We start from the raw sequence: 21653 nt of genomic DNA on the forward strand, positions 1-21653 counted from the left end.
CCGGGGAAAAAGTTTCTGACTGTCTACTCTATCTATTCCTCTGATCATCTTATAAACCTCTATCAAGTCACCCCTCATCCTTCGCCGTTCCAACGAGAAAAGGCCGAGAACTCTCAACCTATCCTCGTATGACCTACTCTCCATTCCAGGCAACATCCTGGTAAATCTTCTCTGCACCCTCTCCAAAGCTTCCACATCTTTCCTAAAGTGAGGCGACCAGAACTGCACACAGTACTCCAAATGTGGCCTAACCAAAGTCCTGTACAGCTGCAACATCACCTCACGACTCTTGAATTCAATCCCTCTGCTAATGAACGATAATACTCCATAGGCCTTCTTACAAACTCTATCCACCTGAGTGGCAACCTTCAAAGATCTATGTACATAGACCCCAAGATCCCTCTGTTCCTCCACCTGACCAAGAACCCTACCATTAACCCTGTATTCCGCATTCTTATTTGTTCTTCCAAAATGGACAACTTCACACTTGGCAGGGTTGAACTCCATCTGCCACTCCTCAGCCCAGCTCTGCATCATATCTAAGTCCCTCTGCAGCCGACAACAGCCCTCCTCACTGTCCACAACTCCACCTATCTTTGTATCATCTGCAAATTTACTGACCCACCCTTCGACTCCCTCATCTAAGTCATTAATAAAAATTACAAACAGCAGAGGACCCAGAACTGATCCCTGCGGAACTCCACTTGTAACTGGACTCCATGCTGAATATTTACCATCTACCACCACTCTCTGACTTCGACCGGTTAGCCAGTTTTCTATCCAATTGGCCAAATTTCCCTCTATCCCATGCCTCCTGACTTTCCGCATAAGCCTACCATGGGGAACCTTATCAAATGCCTTACTAAAATCCATGTACACTACATCCACTGCTCTACCCTCATCCACATGCTTGGTCACCTCCTCGAAGAATTCAATAAGACTTGTAAGGCAAGACCTACCCTTCACAAATCCGTGCTGGCTGTCCCTAATCAAGCAGTGCCGTTCCAGATACTCGTAAATCCTATCCCTCAGTACCCTTTCCATTACTTTGCCTACCACAGAAGTAAGACTAACTGGCCTGTAATTCCCGGGGTTATCCCTATTCCCTTTTTTGAACAGGGGCACAACATTCGCTACTCTCCAGTCCCCTGGTACCACCCCCGTTGCCAGTATCACACTTCACTCCAGCAAGCAGGTACCAATTGCAAGAACCTAATTAAAATGAGTCTAACTGCAGTGAGGTTTGTGCAGGTCTATATAGAACTGACCATAGCTGTGTTTTCCAAACTTGTTTCATCTCTGACGTCATTTTGAGGCTTGAAAAATGTCATGATCCCTCAGTGAAAACTGCAAGTACAGGAGAACAGTCGTAACTTAGATAGGAATTCTGTGGCAGTGATTCTTGCCTCTGAACTTGCAACCCCAACATTTCACTGAACTTAGGATTCTGACCTTCACACATCGAAGAATCCATTTCTTTTTTCATTGTCCCAAAAGAACACAGGTGGGAGATTAAAACACTGCAGGACTGAGATAAGTTTCTCTGCAGGAACATCTTCCTCACAGCTAAAATAAGGCTGCAAGAAAAGCTTTTTTTTCACTATGTAACTGGTTCATTGGAGCATGTCGGAGGGCAAGCCAGAAGCAGCACTGGGCAGACCTAAAAATGAGATGACAATTTGGTGAAGCTACAAAATAGGATTATTTGTGTGCCGAACAGCATAAGAGTAAATGATAAACAAAGATAAGTGATTCCACAACCTATGGAAGAGATTTAAGCTCCTGTAACATCCAGTCACGAATGGTGGCAGACAATTAAACAACTCACTAGAGAAAGCCCACAAAGAAATCTCTCCTAAGTAACAGTAGAGCCCAGCATAACTGTGGAAAACATAAGACTGAAGCATCTGCAACAACCTTCAGCCAGAAGTCTATTTTGGCCTCCTCCATGAATCCCCAACATCACAGATGTTAGTCTTCAGTCAATACTATTCACTCCCTGTAATATCAAGAAACAGTTGGCGACATTGGATACTACAAAGGCAACGGGTCTGACAAGATTCCAGCAATAGTACTTAAGATTGATGCAGCAGGCCTGCAGAGCTTAGATCTGCCTCAAAGGTTGTGAAATTGCTTAGCTCTGCTTTGGCATGCAAGTAATCCTGTTTTGTAGCCTCATAGCGCAGCACAGTGGCTCAGTGGTTGGTACTGATGCCTCACAATGCCAGCGACCAGGTCTGATTCTAGCCTTGGGTGGCTGTCTATGTGGAGTTTGCACATTCTCCTCATGAATATGTGGGTTTTCTCTGAGTGTTCCGATTTCCTCCCACAGTCCAAAAATGGGCAGGTTAGGTAGATTAGCCATGCTAAATTGCCCATAGTGTCGAGGGGTGTGCAGGCTATATAGATCAGCCATGAGAAATGCAGGATTACAGGGTTAGTGTAGGGTAAGGGAATGGACTAGATGGAATGCTGTGTGGAGGGTCGGAGTGAACTCGATGGGCTGAACATCCTGCTCCCACATTGTGGGGATCCTATGATTCTATGACTTGTGCTCCGCTAGTCAAGCTGCTTGAGTATGGCTGCAATACTGGCATGTAACTGGCAATGTGTCCAAATATGTCCTGTACACAAAAAACACCAAAATCCAATCAGGCCAATTATCAGTGTGCCCTCAAACATCCATAAAGTGATGGAAGAGTTTGTCAACAGTGCTATGAAGTGCTATCAATAGCCTACTTAATGATGCCTAGTTTGGGTTCTACCAATGCCATTGAGCTTCTGAAAACATTTCAGCTTTTAGTCTAGATGTGGACAAAGAAGCTAAACATCAGAGACACAGTGAGACTGAATGCCCTTGACATCAAGGCTGCACTTGATCTAGTGTGGTATCAAGGAGCCCCACCAAAACTGTAAATTAATGGGAATCAGGAGGAAAATTCTATATTAATTGCAGCTATATCTGGCATTTACGAACACATTTGTGGTTGTTGGAGGTCAGTCATCACAACTCCAAGAGGCCTGTGCAGGAGTTCCTCAGCGCAGTGTCCTAGGCCCAACATCTTCACATGCTTCATAAGTGACCTTCTGTCCATCATAAGGTGAGAAGTGGGATGTTCACAAATACTTGTACAATGTTCAGCACCATTCATGGTTCCTCAGATATTGAAGTTGTCTACATCCGTATATAATAAGACCTGGATAAGTGGCAAGTATTTGCACCACCCAAGTCCAGGGAATGAGCATTGCCACCAAGAGACAATCTAACCATCGTCCCTTGATATTTAATGGCGTTACTATCACAATACATTATGGTTTGCAGCTGTTCAAGAAGGAGGTTTATCCCCATCTCCTCCAGACTAATTAGGAATGGTTAATAAATGTTAGATTAGCCCGTGACACTGGCATCTCATGAACAAATAAAAAAGAGCTGCCAAACCAAATCATTTCCAACATTCACAATGTATATCGATTTCTCCAAATTGATCCCAATTTTCAAGAAATCCAATAAATTAGTTAAGTATAACATGCTACTCCTGACACCTTGATGTTCAGCTTTCATTAGCTTCTGTTGCTTAAAATAATCCCTTACACAGTTCTTTTTCAATTTCAAAAAAGGTTAATGTATCAGTATGTTTTGCAGAGTTGTATACTTTATTGTTGGAACTTTTAAAAAATAGGAATAACCAGTATCCCTTATCCAATGAGTTCTGAAAACTAGCATTGACCTACGTCAAAATTCAAAATCAAAATTTAATAAGCTGCAACAATAACGGTATGAATCCAAGATCTTGCCCGTTTTTGATTACCAGACCCTTCTAGTACATTCCTCCTTTCAACGTTAGAAACTGAGTTTTGTCTTAAGACCATAAGACATAGGGGTGGAAGTAAGGTCATTCGGCCCATCGAGTCCACTCCGCCATTCAATCATGGCTGATGGACATTTCAACTCCACTTATGGTCTTATGGTCAATAGGATCATTTTCTTCTTGTCTTTAACAACTTTTTAAAAAAGAAGTTTGAAAGAAAAAACATATTGTCCTTTTTCTTGAATCATGATTAAAGGGAGTCAATTGGAGAAACAAGGTCCACCCATTTGAGCAAAAATCACAACTAATATGGAATCTTGTGAACTGGAAGATAATTTTTGTTAAATACCTTCACCTTTTAATATTTGAGACAATTCAAATGTCTAAAAAATGACAAACTATCAAATCTCATACTTCTTATGACTCACACAATATGTAAAACATACCATGAACACCGCCTTCTGAAAAAACCCTGCAGCATCCATTATCTTTTGAAGGATAATAGTTTCCAGCTCTTCAGAGTCCAAGTCATCTATGTTAAAGTGAATGCCATTAAAGAGAGCCTGTGGTAGTGAACCCAAGCCAGTGGTCTTATAATAGCTTGCTCCTGCCTATTCAAATCAAAAATGAAACATTAATACAGGATTTATGCTAAATGAAAAAAAATCTATTCTTCAATGCATGAAACACACGTTTCTCAACTAAAAGTTAGCTTAATGCAGTGTACAGTGTACACTGTAAAACCATTGTAGTATCTTCCAAATTGATAAACACTTCCATCTAGAAGAACAAGGGTAGCAGTTATGTGGGAACACCACCACCTGTAAGATTTCCTCCAAGTCACTCACCATCCTGACTTGGAGATATATCACTGTTCCTTCACTGTCTCTGAGTCAAAATCCTGGAACACTCTACCTAACAGCATTGTGGGTCTACCTTCACCAAATGGACTGCAGTGGTTCAAGAAGGCAGCTCACACCATGTTCTCAAAGATAATTAGGGGTGGGTAATGAATGTTGGCTTAGTCAGCAGCATCCACATCCCATGAATGAATTTAAAAATTTCTATTTCAATACTACTTCATTAACTTTAACAAACATTATAAATATGTTCAAATAGACCTCCCAAAATCACTTGTCTTCCTAGCACAGACTAAACGTGCCAGATCCAATTTCTCTGCAGTATTTAGTTAACTGATCTTAGTTATAATGACGGTATTGCAATGTCAGTCTCTTGGGCTATTGAGGGGAAAATGTGCAATGAAGAAAATAATTTGGTTTCTCCATTCATGCTTATAAACTAGGTGTTACTCCTGAAACATATAGGTGCATTAATGTCATGGAGAAAAGATTAAGCTCAGCTTTAAAACCTCTTAGGTTATTGACTTTTCTCTAGAAGTTCAACCATGTCTAGCTCTTGGACAAGTAGCTAAGACCAGCCACTCAGAAAATGATTTTTAAAAACTCAGGGAAGGGGAAAAAAAGCCTTAATAATTATTGAAGGATGTACACAAAACCTTGCCAGAAAGTTAATGCATGCAAACAACATAGCGAGTGAGTTTTACTCGATTATTGAAAGTATTCTTTGCACTGTACAACTAGCTAAAGTTTAAACAAGTATGGCAAGGTATATAGCATCAGATTAATGCAATGAACTGCAACTAAAGTGTTTCTCTCCTTGACAATATGATGATCTTGGGTTTTTGTAGCTGTGGTCAACAATAATGCAAAGTCTCAGTGTAATGGGACCCTTGGTTTCAAGCTTTGTATTTTTGGAGACAAACCCTGACAGAAATAGAACCTTCAAATAACTGAAAGGGAAAGCGAACCTTCAGATGTCTTTGAAAACTAAAATGCAAACAAAACTTGAGACTTACACTGCATATTAAAAAAAAATTGAGGCTTTTGTTTCATTTTAGCCTGTGGTTATAGATACATTACGAGAACTTATAAGCATTTAGACCATTCACCTTCCTTTGGTCATCAAACTCAGAATCAACACCCAAGATATTCTGAACATCAACCCGTGGATACTTCTTTTTCATAAAACTGACCACATTGTCCACAGTAAGTGATTCCCCATCTTGAACTTGATTGAATATCTGCAAGAATAGAGAATAGATTTAGCTACCTAGAGCAATAATTAAAGTGCAGGTCATTAGACAGAACAACTCACAACTAAGAGATTAGAGAGCATGCTTTAACCTATCCCAAGATTTACCAGTTATTATAACAGTCACATACTAAAATACCCTCAAACTCAGCTATCAATAGTGCAACTTAACCCAGGAGTAGCAAATTTGCTAATTTGATAAGTATTCTTAAGACCATTTTTAGACCAATAACTTGAGAGCAGATTATCCTAGATTGGGTACTGTGCAATGAGAAAGGATTAATTAACAATCTTGTTCTGCAGGGTCCTTAACATTATAGAATTGTCCAATCAGATGGAGAGTGAAGACATTGAATTTGAAGCTAACTTGCTGAATCTAAGTAAGGCAAAGTATGAGTGTATGAGGTGTAGGTTGACAATGATATACTGGGGAATTTTATTAAAAGGATTGTCAATATCTAATATTTAAGGAACATGTGTATAAATTACAACAATCATGTTCTCCACTTGGCACAGATATATATTGGGAAAGATGGCTCAACCATTGCTTACAAAAGAAATTGGAGGTAGCATTAGATCCAAAGGGGAGACATATAAAATTGCCAAAAAAAGCAGCGAGCCTGAGGATTGGGAGCATTTCAGAATTCAGTAAAAGAGGTTAAACTACTTGATTAAAAGGATGATGCTGAGCATGAGAGTAAAATGGCAAGCATCATACAAAATGATAAACAAGTTTCTATAAATATGATTTATAGAAGGGCTGATGAAGGGCTTTTGCCCGAAATGTCGATTCTCCTGCTCCTCGGATGCTGCCTGACCTACTGTGTTTTTCCAGCACCACTCCAATCTAGACTCTGATCTCCAGCGTCTGCAGTCCTCACTTTCACCAAGCTTCTATAAATACTTGAAGAGAAAGAAATTTCTCAGATATATTAAGGAACCAAAAGTCTAGTTGAGATGGAGGCTGTATTAGTTAGAAAAAAGATGCCAGAGAAATCAATGAGGGTAAAGGCTGACAAATTTTCAGGGTCTGATAATTTACATCCCAGACTATTAAAGGAAGTGGCCCTGGAAATACTGCATTCATCGGTTGTTGTCTTCCAAATTCTATAGAATCTGGAGCAGTTCCTTCATATTGGAGCATGGCAAATCTAACTCCACTATTTAAAAAGTGAGGGAGAGAGGAGGAAAGGAAAATTACAGATCAGTTCCCTTATACTGTAGTGCGGAAAATGCTGGAGGCTACTATAAAAAAATCCAATAGCAGAACATTTAAAAAGCATTCATATGATTAGACAAAGCCAGCATGAACATATCAAAGGGAAATCATGCTTAATTAATCTACTGGAGTTTGTTTTGGCGGATGTAAGGGAGAACCAGTGAACGTGGTATGTTTGGAATTTAAGAAAGCTTTTGATAAATTCCCACATAAGACGCCAAGTAGGCAACATTAAAGCACTTGGGATTGTGGTAAAAATTGTAATGAATTAAGGATTGATTCACAGACGAAAAAAAGAGAGTGGGAGTACACAATTTGTGCGGTAGGTGGTGACTCAGTGGTTCCCCCAGCTACAAATGACTTCTCAATAACTGAGGGTTTACATATTAAAATGACTTACTTGGTAGCTCAACACGTATTCTGCACTCACCTGCATACTTGCCAAAGTCAAATCATATTGTCGTTCCTTGAATATCACTGTTGCCGAATCCTGGAACTCACTTTCTAGCAGCACTGTGGATGTACCTTCACGTGAAATACTGCAGCAGTTTAAGAAGGCACTGCCTTCTACAGGGCAATTAGGCATTGGCATTAAATGCTGATCTAGCTCGAAATATCCACCGTGCATGAACAACTTGTTTTGAAAAGGAAATATATTGCGGAAGGATGACGTGAAAACTGAAAGGGTTCAGAAAAGATTTACAAGGATGTTGCCAGAATTGGAGGATTTCAGCTATAGGGAGAGGTTGAAGTGGTGGAGGCTGGTACAATTGCAACATTTAAAAGGATGGGTATATGAACAGGAAGGGTTTGGAGGGATATAGGCCGGGTGCTGGCAGGTGGGACTAGATTGGGTTGGGATATCTGGTCGGCATGGATGGGTTGAACCGAAGGGTCTGTTTCCATGTTGTGCATCTCTATGACTCTATGACTAGGGCTATTTTCCCTGGAGCATCGGAGGCTGAGGGATGACCTTATAGAGGTTTATAAAATCACGAGGGGCATGGGTAGAATAAATAGACAATGTCTTTTCCCTGAGGTGGGGGAGTCCAGAACTATATGGCATATGTTTAGGCTGAGGGAGAAAGATATAAAAGAGACCAAAGGGGCAACCTTTTCATGCAGAGGGTGGTGCGTGTATGGAATGAGCTGCCAGAGGAAGTGGTGGAGGCTGGTACAATTGCAACATTTAAAAGGCATTTGGATGGGTATATGAATAGGAAGGGGTTGGAGGGATATGGGCTGGGTGCTGGCAGGTGGGACCAAATTGGGTTTGGATATCTGGTTGGCATGGACAAGTTGGACCAAAAGATCAGTTTCCATGCTGTACATCTCTGTGACTCTATAATCATGTACTTTTCATTGAATTTTTAGCAGGGAAAAATATTATGGCACTTAAAACTTTCAGATATTCTTGGATGAAAATGCCACCTGCTGAGCTGAACCCAAATAACATCTTTTTAAAAGCAGCCAAACATTCCCAATGGCTACAGCTGTCCAAACAAAAGCTTCTAGTGACATCACCTGAAATCAACAGAACATATCCAATTTCAAAAGCAGAGTGCCTGTCAAACCATGGAAGGGATTGGGTGCGCAGATTTATTTCAACTTTCAAAAGCAGTTTTGATTAAATCTCAACTGATGTCAGTTCATATAAATTACTGCACAAATCACATGAAGACATGAAGACAAGACGATGCGGCCATGAAACACATCCTCCTCTCTCAACTATCAACATTCTGAAGGGATTGTTCCTTCGGTGACATTCTGGTCCACTCCTCCATAACCCCCAATGTTTCTTTACACCCCCATGGCACTTTCCATGCAATTGCAGCAGGTATAACATTTGCCATTCACTTCCTCACCGTCCAAGGCCCAAAAAACACCTTTCAGGTAAAGTTAGCATTTTACTTGTACTTGTTTCAACTCAGTCTATTGCAACTGCTGCTTCCATTGTAATCTCATTTAAAATGGCGAGATCAAATGCAGATTGGGTGACCACTTTGTGCTAAACCTCTATTCTGTCCGAAGCAATGACCCTGATCTCTCAATTGCGTGCCACTTCAATAAAACATCACCCTTATATTTCTGACCTGGACTGCAATGTTCCAACAAAGCGTGACATAAGCTTGAGAAACAATACCACTTTCCGCTTAGGCACTTTACAGCCTTGAGGTCTCAACACTGACTTCAATAATTTCAGAAACTGACTGCACTATGGTTGTTCTCCATTTTACTAACATTATCTCCCCATTAACAACTTTCCTAATGGCTACATGTTTGTGCCTTGTTTAATTTGCTCTCAGTAGAGAGGACCCATTCTTTCCCTATCATACACTAATGCACACCCCATTTTACATCATCTTTTCTCTTTCACCACTAGTAACAAACCTTTGATCTGGGTCTCTCCATCTGCTCCCTTGCTCCTCTTCTATTTCTGTCAAAAGTAGAATCAAAACCATTTTCCAAACCCTTTCAGTTCTGAAGAAGAATCATACATGACTCAAATGTTTCTGTCTCCACAGATATTGCCAGAATTGCTGAGTTTCTACAGCATTCTCTGTGTTTGTTCCAGATTTCCAGCATAAGCAGTATTTTGTTTATACTCAAATCTTACAATAACAGTCTTCTGTGGCTACAAGAGAAGTTCAGAGGCCGGGAATATTGCAGCAATTAACTTGCCTCCTGACTCCCCGAATCATGACCCCCATCTATAAAGTATTTCCTACTTGCCTGGATGAATGCAGCTCCAACAATGCTCAAGAAGCTTGACACCATCCAGAACAAAGCAGCCCATTTCATTGGCACTGTGTCTACAAACATTCATTCTCTCTCAGTCACTAACACTCAGTAACAGCAGTGTGTTCCATCTACAAGATGCAAAATACAAATTCACCAATGTTCATCCAATCTATGTGGGTTTCCTCTGAGTGCTCCAGTTTCCTCCCACAGTCCAAAGATGTGCAGATTAGGTGAATTGGCCATGCCACATTGCCCATCATGTTCAGGTGGGTGGGGTGCATTAGTCAGGGGAAATGTAGATTAATAGGGTAGAGGAATGGGTCTGGGTAGGTTACGCTTTGGAGGGTCAGTATGGACTTGTTGGGCTAAATGGTCTGTTTTCACACTGTAGGGATTCTATGTATTCGATGTAAACCAACAACCACTACTATCTAGGAGGACAAGGGCAGCAGATACATAGGAAGACCACCACCTGCAAGTTTTCTGTCAAGTCACTCACCATTCTTGGACTTGGGAATTATATCACAATTCTTTCAGTGCCATTGGGTTGAACTTCCAGAACTCCCTCCCTAACAGTATTGTGGGTCTACCTACACCAAATGGAATGTAGCAGTTCAAGAAGGTATTTCACCACTTTTGAAGTTCATCTAGGGCTTGGTAATAAGTATTGGCCCATGCTACATCCCTTGAATAAAAAAAATTGACACAACCACAGAGAACGAATACTCAGCCTGAATAGTTTATGCCCTATTTGGGCTTCCTTCAATATTTTTCCCGTTGATATCTTGCATCATAACCATCCAATGCCTTGTCCCTCAGATACTTGTTAAGCTTATCCTTAAATGCACCAACCATTAACATCTCATACGTGAGGAATAAGAGAATGATCAGGGAGAAGATAGGGCCGATCAGGGATAGCGTGTGTCAAGTCTGAGCAGAGAAAGGAAGCCCTAAATGAGTCTTTTGCTTTGGTTTTCACTAAGAAATAGGAGCTTGTTGTGAATGAGAACTTTGAGGAACTGGGATACAGGCTTGACCAGATCAAATTTGATGAAGTTGATGTGCTGGAAATTTTGGAAAACATTAAGATTGATAAGTCCCCAGGGCCAGACAAGTTTATCCTAGGCTGCTCAGGGAAATGAGAAAGGAGGTTGCTAAGCTGCTGGCGATGATATTTGCCTCCTCACTCTCCACGGGAGTCGTACCAGAGGATTGGAAGGAGAGGAATGGTGTTTCACTTTTCAAGAAGGCTATTAGGGAAATCCCTGGCAATTACAGACCAGTCAGTCTTACGTCTGTGATCAGCAAAGTTTTGGAAAGTATTCTGAGGGACAGGATTTATGACTATTTGGCAAAGCATAGCATGATGAAAGGCAGTCAGCATGGCTTTGTGAAGGGCAGGTCATGCCTCACAAATCTTATTGAATTCTTAGAGGAGGTGACAAGACAGGTTGACGAAGGTCGAACAGTGGAAGTGGTGTATATAGACTTCAGCAAGGCATTTGATAAGGTTCCCCATGGTAGACTCATTCATAAAGTCAGGAAGTATGGGATACAGGGAGATTTGGCTATCTGGATTCAGAAATGTTTGGCTGACAGAAGGCAGAGAGTGATTGTAGATGGAAAGTATTCTGCCTGGAGGACAGTGTTGAGTGGGATCCTGCAGGGTTCTGTTCTTAGGCCTCTGCTCTTTGCAGTTTTTATAAATGACTTGGATAAGGAGATTGAGGGGTGGGTTAGTAAATTTGCAGATGACACAAAGGCCGGAGGTGCCATTGATAGTATCGAGGGCTGTTGCAGGCTGCAGCATGACATAAACAGGATGTAGAACTGAACTGAGAAATGGCAGATGGAGTTCAACCTGGATAAATGCAAAGTGATGCATTTTGGAAGGTCAAACTCAAATGCTGAATATAGGATTAAAGACAGGATTCATGGCAGTGTGGAGGAACAGAGGGATCTGCGTGTGCAAGTACATAGATCCCTCAAAGCTACTACCCAAGTGGATAGGGTTACTAAGAAAGCATATGATGTTTTGGCTTTCATTAACAGGGGGATTGAGTTTAAGAGCTGCAAGGTTTTGCTACAGCTCTACAAGTCCCTGGTGAGACCACACTTGGAATATTGTGTCCAGCTCTGGTTGCCCTACTATATGAAAGATACAGAGGTTTTGGAGAGGATGCAAAATAGGTTTACTGGGATGCTGTCTGTACTGGAGGGCTTGCCTTATGAAGAAAAGTTGAATAAGCTCGGACTTTTCTCTCTGGAGAGAAAGAGGAAGAGAGGAGACTTGATTGACATATACAAGATAATGAGAGGAATAGATAGAGTCAATAGCCAGAGACTTTTCCCCAGGGCAGGATTGACTGGTACGAGGGGCCATAGTTTTAAAATGTTAGGAAGAAATGGTATAGAGGAGACGTCAGAGGTAGGCTCTTTACGCAGAGAGTTGTGAATGCATGGAATGCATTGCCAACGTTGGTGGTGGAAGCAAAATCATTGGGGACATTTAAGCGACTGTTGGACATGCACATGGATAGCAGTGAGTTAAGGGGTGTGTAATTTAAGTTGAATTGCTTGGTGACTGAATTATTTCGATGGTTATGCTCTTCCTCACAAGTGAAAACATTCTATCTCTACTCTTGGAAAACTTCTCAGAACTTTAAAGATCTCTATTAGGATACCAATCAGCTTTCTCCTTTCTAGATAAAAGGGAAGCAGCCTGTCAAACCTTGCCTGATGTTTAAACCCATATGGCTCAAGTATTCTCTTTCTCCGCCCCTGTCCTGCGTGTCTACATTTTTTATATTATGTGACCAGAATGGCCACGGTATTTAAGTATGACTAAGTATAAGTCTATGACTCATTTCTACAAAGTAATTGGTGACCAACCAATTTTTTCTACCAAAAAGTAGACCTCACGTTAGCTGTGTTGAACTTCATTTGCAAATTAATTGCCCATTAATAACGACAGAATTCATAATTTTAAACTACATTATATTTATACAACATGGCCCACTGATCCCTTTTAATTAAAAGTCAGTAGTGCAATGTTCACATTCACCACCCTAAACTGGGGTGAATTCTCTGCTTGTTGTTGACATGGTTACATTTCTACTGTAATCACAGGTGACATGCAAGTTAATGCATTGCCTGAGCCATGAAGACAACAATTGTCTGGCCTCCATCTCGGATGCAATGAAACAGGAGATTGACTAATAGATATTTTTAAAGATGGGAGAGTTGGGTGAATGAGCCAGTAATAAGGAAAATTGAACATCAGACTATGTAGCAGTACTGAACATATTAGCAAGTATCATGAAAATCTTACAAAGTCAATGGATAAATCATAACCAACGAATGGAAGGTGTGCAGCACTGGACATCCCATGATAAGAATGACACAAAGCAAACAAAAAGTGAATCAGGTAGAACGATCAGTTCACTCTATTCAGGGAAGTGGGGTAATACAAAACCTGATAACCATTTCCAAGTAATCAATCCTATCATTTCTGCGGTATTCAACAAAACTCAGGTACGACCTACGATACAATTTATACCAATGAATTCTCTACATACTCACTGCCACTATTGAAGAAAAGGCATGCGAAAGTTCAGAATCTTCGGCTATGAAGTTAAAGACTCTCAGAAGAGCAACGCCTGCATCTAGATTGCCATCAATCTCTTCATCAGCATTCACAACAAAAATGAAACCAATTCTAGCAGAGTTAAAGGAAAATGAAACGTTAGAGTTCTCATTAGAATACATTTCCACAGATTTACTCAGATACAGGATTGACATGTATTTTCAAAGGCAAGGACAGATTAGGGATTGTCAACACGGCTTTGTGCATGAGAAATTATGTCTCAGTAACATGATTGTGTTTTTTGAAGAAGTAATGAAGAGGAGTGATGAGGGCAGAGTGGTGGATGTGATCTATATGGACTTCGTTAAAAATCACACAACACCAGGTTATAGTCCAACAGGTTTAATTGGAAGCTCACTAGCTTTCGGAGCGACGCTCCTTCATCAGGTGGTAGTCGCTCCAAAAGCTCGTGTGCTTCCAATTAAACCTGTTGGACTATAACCTGGTGTTGTGTGATTTTTAACTTTGTACACCCCAGTCCAACACCGGCATCTCCAAATCATATATGGACTTCAGTAAGGCGTTCAACAAATTCATCATGGTAGATTGATTAGCAAGGTTAGATCACATTGAATACAGGGACAACCAGCCATTTGAGCTCAGGACTGGCCCGAAGGTAGAAGGTGGTGGAGGACTGCCTTTTTGACTGGAGGCTTGTAACCAGCAGTGTGCCACAAAGGTCAGTGCTGGGTCCACTGCTTTTGTCATTTATATAAATGATTTGGATGTGAACAAAGGAGGCATGGTTAGTAAGTTTCCAGATGACACCAAAATCGAAGGTGCAGTGGACAGTGAGCAAGGTTACCTCAGAGTACAATGGGATCTTGATCAGATGGGCCAATGGACTGAGAAGTGGCACATGCAGTTCTATTTAGATAAATGTGAGGTGCTGCATTTTGGAAAGGCAAATCAGGGCAGGACTTATACACTTAATGATAAGATCTTGGGATGTTGCTCAGCAAAGAGACCTTGGAGTGCAGTTTCAAAGATCCTTGAAAGTGAGGCACAGGTAGACAGGATAGCAAAGAAGGCATTTGATATGCTTGCTTTCATTGGTATTGAGTAAAGGAGTTGGGAGGTTATGTTGTGGAGGCACAGGACATTGGTTAGGCCATTTTAGGAATACTGCATTCAATTCTGGTCTCCCTGCTGTAGGAAGGATGTTGTGAAGCTTGAAAGGGTTCAGAAAAGATTTACAAGGATGTTGCCATGGTTGGAAGGTTCAAGTTAGAAAGAGGCTGCATTGGCTGTGGCTATTTTTCCTACAGCATTGGAGGCTGAGGGGTGACCTTATTGAGATTTATAAAATCATAAGGGCACTGATAAGACAAGGACTTTTCCCCGGGGGGAGAGTCCAGAACTAGAGGGTTTCGGTTTAAGGTGACAGGGGAAAGATTTAAAAGGCACCCAAGGGGCAACCTTTTCACACAAAGGGTGGTGCATGGATGGAATGAACTGCCAGAGGAAGTGGTGGACACTGGTACAATTACAACATTTAAAAGGCATCTGGATGCTTATAAGAATTTAGGATACCTGGTCGGCATAGACAAGTTGGACCAAAGGATCTATTTCCATGCTGTACAGCTCTTTGACTCTGTGACTGATATTTTTTATCCAATTACAAAGGTTTATGTAGTTTTCACATTTTCAGGTGCTCAAAGGATTAATTTTACAAAACACATTGAACAGATCATATGGAATCATAGTTCCTCACATGGAAGCCTAGAAGAAATGAATGTGTAAGAAACCAACAGAGTTCAGCAACCAAGAATGGAGGAGGTAAAAAAGGGAAGTCAGCACCAATTGCTCAGATCACCTCACCAACCTGGTCTTCACTGGAGCTATGGTTAACAAAATCACAAGTTATGACTGATGTCTTGTAATTAGTGCCTGGCAGATACCACTCAAGATCTTTTTTTTAGCTTATCTGTATGTCAATGCATAGAGGTCCCAAATGATGTGTGGTGAGGATAGGGGAGACAGCTTTCATTTAAGTTCACATGTGACAGGAATACATCAATCAACTCATTCACAGGAATGAAGGGAACCATGATTGGAGGGGACAGGATGTGTAACAACCATAGTACAAAGTTCACTTCTCCAATTTGCAGCATTACAGCCTGTGAATCAATTTAGCAATTAACAAATTTATTTAAAACATCACTGACAAATTTTACGCAACAACTTGATATGCAGTGAATATTGTGATTCAGTTGCACCCAATAAGTCCTTGTCATAAGAAGGGGTTCACAAGCGTTTTTGTCAAAACCAAAGAAAAGCTAGACTGCCTCATTTGCCTCCAAGCGCGATCTAGTGAAAGCATGAAGGCAAATACATTTAAGTAAAACATGAAGACCATCAACAAAAATTATTTCGGGAGAGCAAAAAGGGGCATCAGATAGCTTTGCCTGAGATTAGAGTGAATCTGAAGACTTTCTTTAAGTATGTTAAAGGAAAAAGAATAACTAGAGAAAGAAAAAGACCACTCAAGGACCAAAGTGGACGCGAATATGGGGAACTTCAGGAGATTGGCAAGGGTCCTCCATGAATATTTCTTGTCTGTGTTTACTGTGGAGAAAGACATGAAGATTTGGGAACTTGGGAAAGTTAGTGGTGATATCTTGGGGACAATCATTACCACAGTAGAGGAGGTTTTGGATGGAGTAGACTGTATGAAGGTGGATAAATCTCTTGGTCCTGATAAGATATTTTTGCATCATTGTTAGCTGCGGGTGAGGATAGTGGAGGATAGTGAATGTTGTGCCCTTATTCAAGAAGGGCTGCAAATACCTGGGAGGTAACAGGGCAATAAGCTCATGGCATGATTCATGGGGAGTAATGGAAAAACCAAACATGAGGCTAGATGAAGTATTGCAGTGGGTCACATCAATTGTAAATTACATCCTACCCCACCCTTTATGAGCAAGACTGTTTACAAACCAGTGTGAAGACATGGCATTCAATCATACTGAAGTCCATTTTGAACTGCTTGTATTTAACAATGAACTGTAAAGCAATAAAATTTGTTGATATGCTGTAACCAAGAAAAGGTTTTCTTCCTTGTTTTCTTCAAAAAGATTTCATGGGATGTTGGTGCTGCTGGCTATGCCAACATTTATTGCTATTTCTTAGTTGCTCTTGTAGTGATTGGAACGAGGAGCAGGTGGGTTTCATTGACTGAGATCCTTGATTGGGGCTGTTAACCTAGATCAATCAAGGAGTCCTTGCTGACAGATATAAACAGGAGATTCAGAGAGTTTCCTCATTCTAGAGACTGCTCTGAACTCATGTACTATGTGCATGTGAATAATTGGTGACTTGCTGTTGGGAAACCGGCCTCTGTGCAGTTATTTCAGTGACAATGAGAGGAATCAGTATGCTTCTGAAGAACATTCACTTGCAAACAAATATCTTTGTGTTGAGGTAAGCATTTCAGGTATCATGACTTTATTTGGGAAACCTGACTTGATTGATCCCGCTGTCAAAGACTGGGCCCAGTGTGTGAAAATATTTTTATTTCTGACATTGGGGCAGATGAAAAGCAATGAGTAATTCTTCTGATGGCTTGTCGTCCCCAGCATGTTCAGTTATTAGGAGCCTAATTTTCGCTGAGGCACCAGATACTAAAACATCTCAAAGAGTTGATTTAACTTAGTTAAGGAATATTAAGACAACAACCTCTTCTAATTCTGAGATTCTACTGGTTTTATTTGGCTGTTTAAGAACCAGGGCAATCTGTATTAGGATTTTTGACAAGGTTAAGATGACTGGCAAAGGCATGTGATTTTGGATTAACCCTGAATGAGATGTTGAGACCAGTTGGTATGTGGGATTAATGATGTAACCATGCAAAAGTCTCTATTAGCTGAAGTTCAACTAGACTTGAACAGGCACTGCAATTGCCTTTATCATTAGAAAATGCAGCATGTGAGCTATAGGACATCCCAATGGAAGTGGACACCCTCACCTGTCTGACTGAGCTTGGGGCACACCACGTGACTGTAGGCAATCACAGAGCCTCATGCAGGGGGACCCAAGGCCAGCCCACAGTTGTGCTACCTATAGCTTCTGGCCCTTATTCTCAGTGTGTATAATTAGAAGTTGGAACATCATTTACCAGAGGAATTAAGTATTTTCAAAAGTCAGATGGCATTCAGCATCTTTGGACAGCTCCATATCAATCATCATCCCATGGTCTAGTGAAAAGAGTAGTCCAAACGTTCAAGGCAGGCTTAAAGAAACAGCCTATAGCTTCAATCAATACCCAGTATGCCAAGTAGCAAATGAGAGTGCCTTGAACTGCCTCCCACTGGCAGATACACCACTAGTGGTGCCTCTCTTTGAGTCTGTATTGGGTTAAACTTTCTGGTTTAAACCCTTCCGGTCACTACTGACAATATCTGATTATGGACACAAAAAGATCCTGTGCTGACAAAACTAAACAGCTGGTGGTAATGGGAGAAACAAGGGGGCCAACACAACGAGGATTGACACCTTCTGGACCTGGTCAGACCAGATCACTACAGAGAATGTCATGCTACTGTGGGTAGCAAGAGTGATTGTCCTGAGTAAAGGTCACTGCCATATACTGGCTGAACTCCACCAGGGTCATTCAGAGGTTTCCAAAATAAGGATGTTGGCTAGAAGTTATGTCAGGTGGAAGGATTGGATAACAAAATAACTGAGTTAGTGGGGCAGTGCCCAGAGTGTCAACAAGGACAAAAATTACCAACAGTGCCTCACATTCATGGGAATGGCCAGGTAAACCCTGGACTTGGTTATATGTCAACTATACCAGCCCTTTCATGGGCTCAATTTTTTTGGTACCCATGCAGACCAGTTCCATGGCTTCTTTACCAAACTTCATCCCCAGAAGTAAACTGTGTCTCTTGCTTAAGGGAGGCACTTGGCCAGCATTGGTGTTCCTGCTGCTGTCCCCCTACCCCCACCCCCACCCCCCCCCCCCCCCTCCCCCCACCCCACCCACTCAGGTCCGGAACATTAGATTTAACCTGGTGTGAAGTCTTGTCCCCGTCAGCAACTCTGCTGGAGTTATCCCTGTAGTTGCATGAGGGGTGGCCCTATAATTAAACAGGAACTGGGACAGTTTAGTATTAAGTAAAGCTGTCTGCTGTTTTTTCTTTCAAGCCTGCCTTCAACATTTGGTCTGCTCTTTCTGCCAGACATTCTGAATACCCATTCCAAGTGGTTAGATTTGCATAGGCTTCAAGTTTTGTGTAAAGATTTGTAGTTCAGGTGCCGGTTATTGTAGTTATGGGTATGTTTGCTGAGCTGGGAAGTTGACTTGCAGACATTTAGTCCTCTATCTAGGTGACTTCCTCAATGCTTTGGAGCCTCCTGTGAAGTGCTGCTGTACTGTGTCTTCTGGAATTTAGTTGATTCTGTTTCTGCTGCTTATGGTTGCCGGTTCTGGTTGCTCATTGTAATGGCCAACATATTGGGTCCAGGTCAACGTGCTTTGTTGATGGAGTCCATGGTTTAGTGTCATCCTTCTCGGAATTATCTGGCCATCCTCTGTTTAGATTGTCCTATAACTGTAGGGTTGTCCCAGTCAAATTTGTGGTCCCTGTCATCTGTGTGTATGGCTGAGAGACAGCTGGTCATGGCATTTAGCAGTGTTCGTGGATATGGATTGTTAGTTGCCTGTCTGTTTGCCCGATAGTGTTTCGTGCAGTCTTTGCATGGAATCTTGTAAATTACATTAGTCTTGCACATGATGGGTATTGGGTGTTTTGTCCTAGCCTCACTAGAATGTACGCTCAGAACTGACTGACTAACCAAAGAGACACAGCAAATACTGAGAGAAACTATTGTACTCTTACTAACAAAGAAAAAACAAATAAAACCTCAACACCAAAGAGAGAAGCCCTAACAGCACTCAAATGACAAGAACATAATCATAGTACCAGCAGACAAGGGCAGAATGACAATTATCATGGACAAGACCAAATATATTCAAAGCAGAACCTACCTGCAGATACCAACACCTACCTACAGAGAAAGTTTGACCCTACGCCACAGCTAACCAGTAGAAAAAATCAACATGCTATGGAACCTTCAATAAACCAGACTAATAACCAGGAGTGACCTACAAAGGATGAAACCAGAAAGCAACAACACTCCAAAAGTTTACAGATTACCCAAAGTACATAAATCAGATATACCACTCAGACCCATTGTAACACTGGCAGGAATGCCATTGCATAAACTGGCAAAAGAATAAAAAACGAAAACATCTTATTAGTTGAACCAAACACTCTGTACAATCATCACAGAAATTCCTAGACAATATCAAGAACGTAAGCATGGATAAGGACGAAGCAATGGTCTCATTTGATTTCTTCACTTCAATTTACTAAACTCAGGCAACAACGCAAAGTGGCTGAGCAGAGGCTGAGAGCCACATTCAGTGCCCATGGTCGTAGCCTCAACCCGGGACCTTGGGTTCATGTCACTCTACAGGTGACCCTACCGCATTACAGACAGACACTCCTACAGACCCTCTCTCATATGCTCACACATTCACCCTCTCACAAACTTATAGCCCTTTACACTCACGCTCACGCACACACAAACTCTCACTCTCTCACAGACACTTATATCCCTCCCCCACCTCTTACCACCACACCCACCTCTCCACTCCTCCCCCCCACACACACACACACACACGTGCATGCATTCATGTAAGTTTGTGGGGTGAATTTGTACTTGCAGAATTACATTTTATTTTGCTCAAAAACTGCATGGATCCATGTAAGATTATGTAAATTCTTTTTACATTAGAATCAGTCTGAACATTGGGACACTGACAGTCTCACACATTCAATGCATTATCTAGGCCAATATGGCACCTATTGTTAAAGTTCACTTGAGAATGTAACTTACAGAAAGTTCTGGAATTTACATATGAACAAACTGAAACCAACATGGTAATTCCGAAAGATGAGAGACTTAAACTGTACAGGTATTTTTCAATATATAATTTTAGTTACATCACACTGTAAACTTTTGCTATAAATTCTGTGTCTTACGATCTTATACTCCACAACCACCTGAAGGAGCAGTGCCCTGAAAGCTAGCACTTCCAAATAAACCTGTTGGACTATAACTTGGGGTTGTGATTTTTAACTGTGGACAAAACTCTAACTTGGGAGACAACGGCCAAACTCCTGGATGAGAAGACCAGAATGGGGAACCTATTAACAAGGACTGCATACTCAAACTACTTAACCTGTGCTTGACAACACACTTCACATTCGACAACCAAATATATGAACAGATCACTCAAACACCAATGGGTTCACCCATCTCTGGGCTTATAACAGAAGCAGTGATGCAAAGATTGGAACTAATTGCCCTACCCCAAATCCAACCCAAACTCTGGATCAGATACAGAGCTGACACTTTTGTTATCATTAAGAGAACAGAATCAAGAACACACACAGAATCAACCATACTCACAGGGATCATATTTACGAGAAAGGAGGAAACCAACAGAATCACAGAATTTCTTCAGTGTGGAAACAGGCAATTCATTCCAACAAGTCCACACTGACCCTCCAAAGTGTATCCCATTCAGACCCATTCCCCTACCCTATTACTCTACATTCCCGCTGTCTAATACACCTAGCCTACACATTCCTGAACACAATGGGCAATTTAGCACAGCCAATTCACCTAACCTGCACATCTTTTCGATTCCCATTGCTGAATGTAATGGTACAAAGAACACAGAACTGTAAATGCACCACAAAAGTGTACAGGAAAGCCACACTAACCAGGTCCTGAATTACAACAGTAACCATCCAAACACACAAGAGAAGCTGCATAAGAACCCTGTTCAAAAGGGCCACAACACACTGCAGCATTCACAACTTGCAAAGAGAGAAAGACCACACCTCTACAGAGTCTATGCCAAGAATAGATGTCCCTGCAACTTCATCCGCCGATGCCTCACAGACAGACAATGTGACGAGGACATGCCACAACCTAACTCACTCACCATGCTACCTTGTATAAAGATAGTCTCTGAACTGACAGCCAGACTTCTCTGTCCCCTGGGATTCATGACAGCCCATAAACCGACAGCCACACTCAGACAACA

General features: G+C 41.4%; 1 protein-coding gene across 2 annotated transcripts in view; it reads right to left on the reverse strand.

Moving 5' to 3' along the window:
• uggt2 (UDP-glucose glycoprotein glucosyltransferase 2) overlaps nt 1-21653 on the reverse strand; it is a 381083-nt gene that overhangs the window by 180332 nt on the left and 179098 nt on the right. For both annotated transcript variants that reach the window (XM_072577884.1, XM_072577883.1), the window contains exons 16-18: nt 13465-13600; nt 5779-5910; nt 4256-4420 (exon numbers count right to left, since the gene is read on the reverse strand). In XM_072577884.1, the coding sequence (XP_072433985.1) occupies nt 4256-4420; nt 5779-5910; nt 13465-13600 (433 nt within the window). The remainder of the gene's footprint in view (nt 1-4255; nt 4421-5778; nt 5911-13464; nt 13601-21653) is intronic.

This window comes from Chiloscyllium punctatum, chromosome 9, assembly GCF_047496795.1.
Source record: "Chiloscyllium punctatum isolate Juve2018m chromosome 9, sChiPun1.3, whole genome shotgun sequence".
Classification (NCBI taxonomy): domain Eukaryota; kingdom Metazoa; phylum Chordata; class Chondrichthyes; order Orectolobiformes; family Hemiscylliidae; genus Chiloscyllium; species Chiloscyllium punctatum.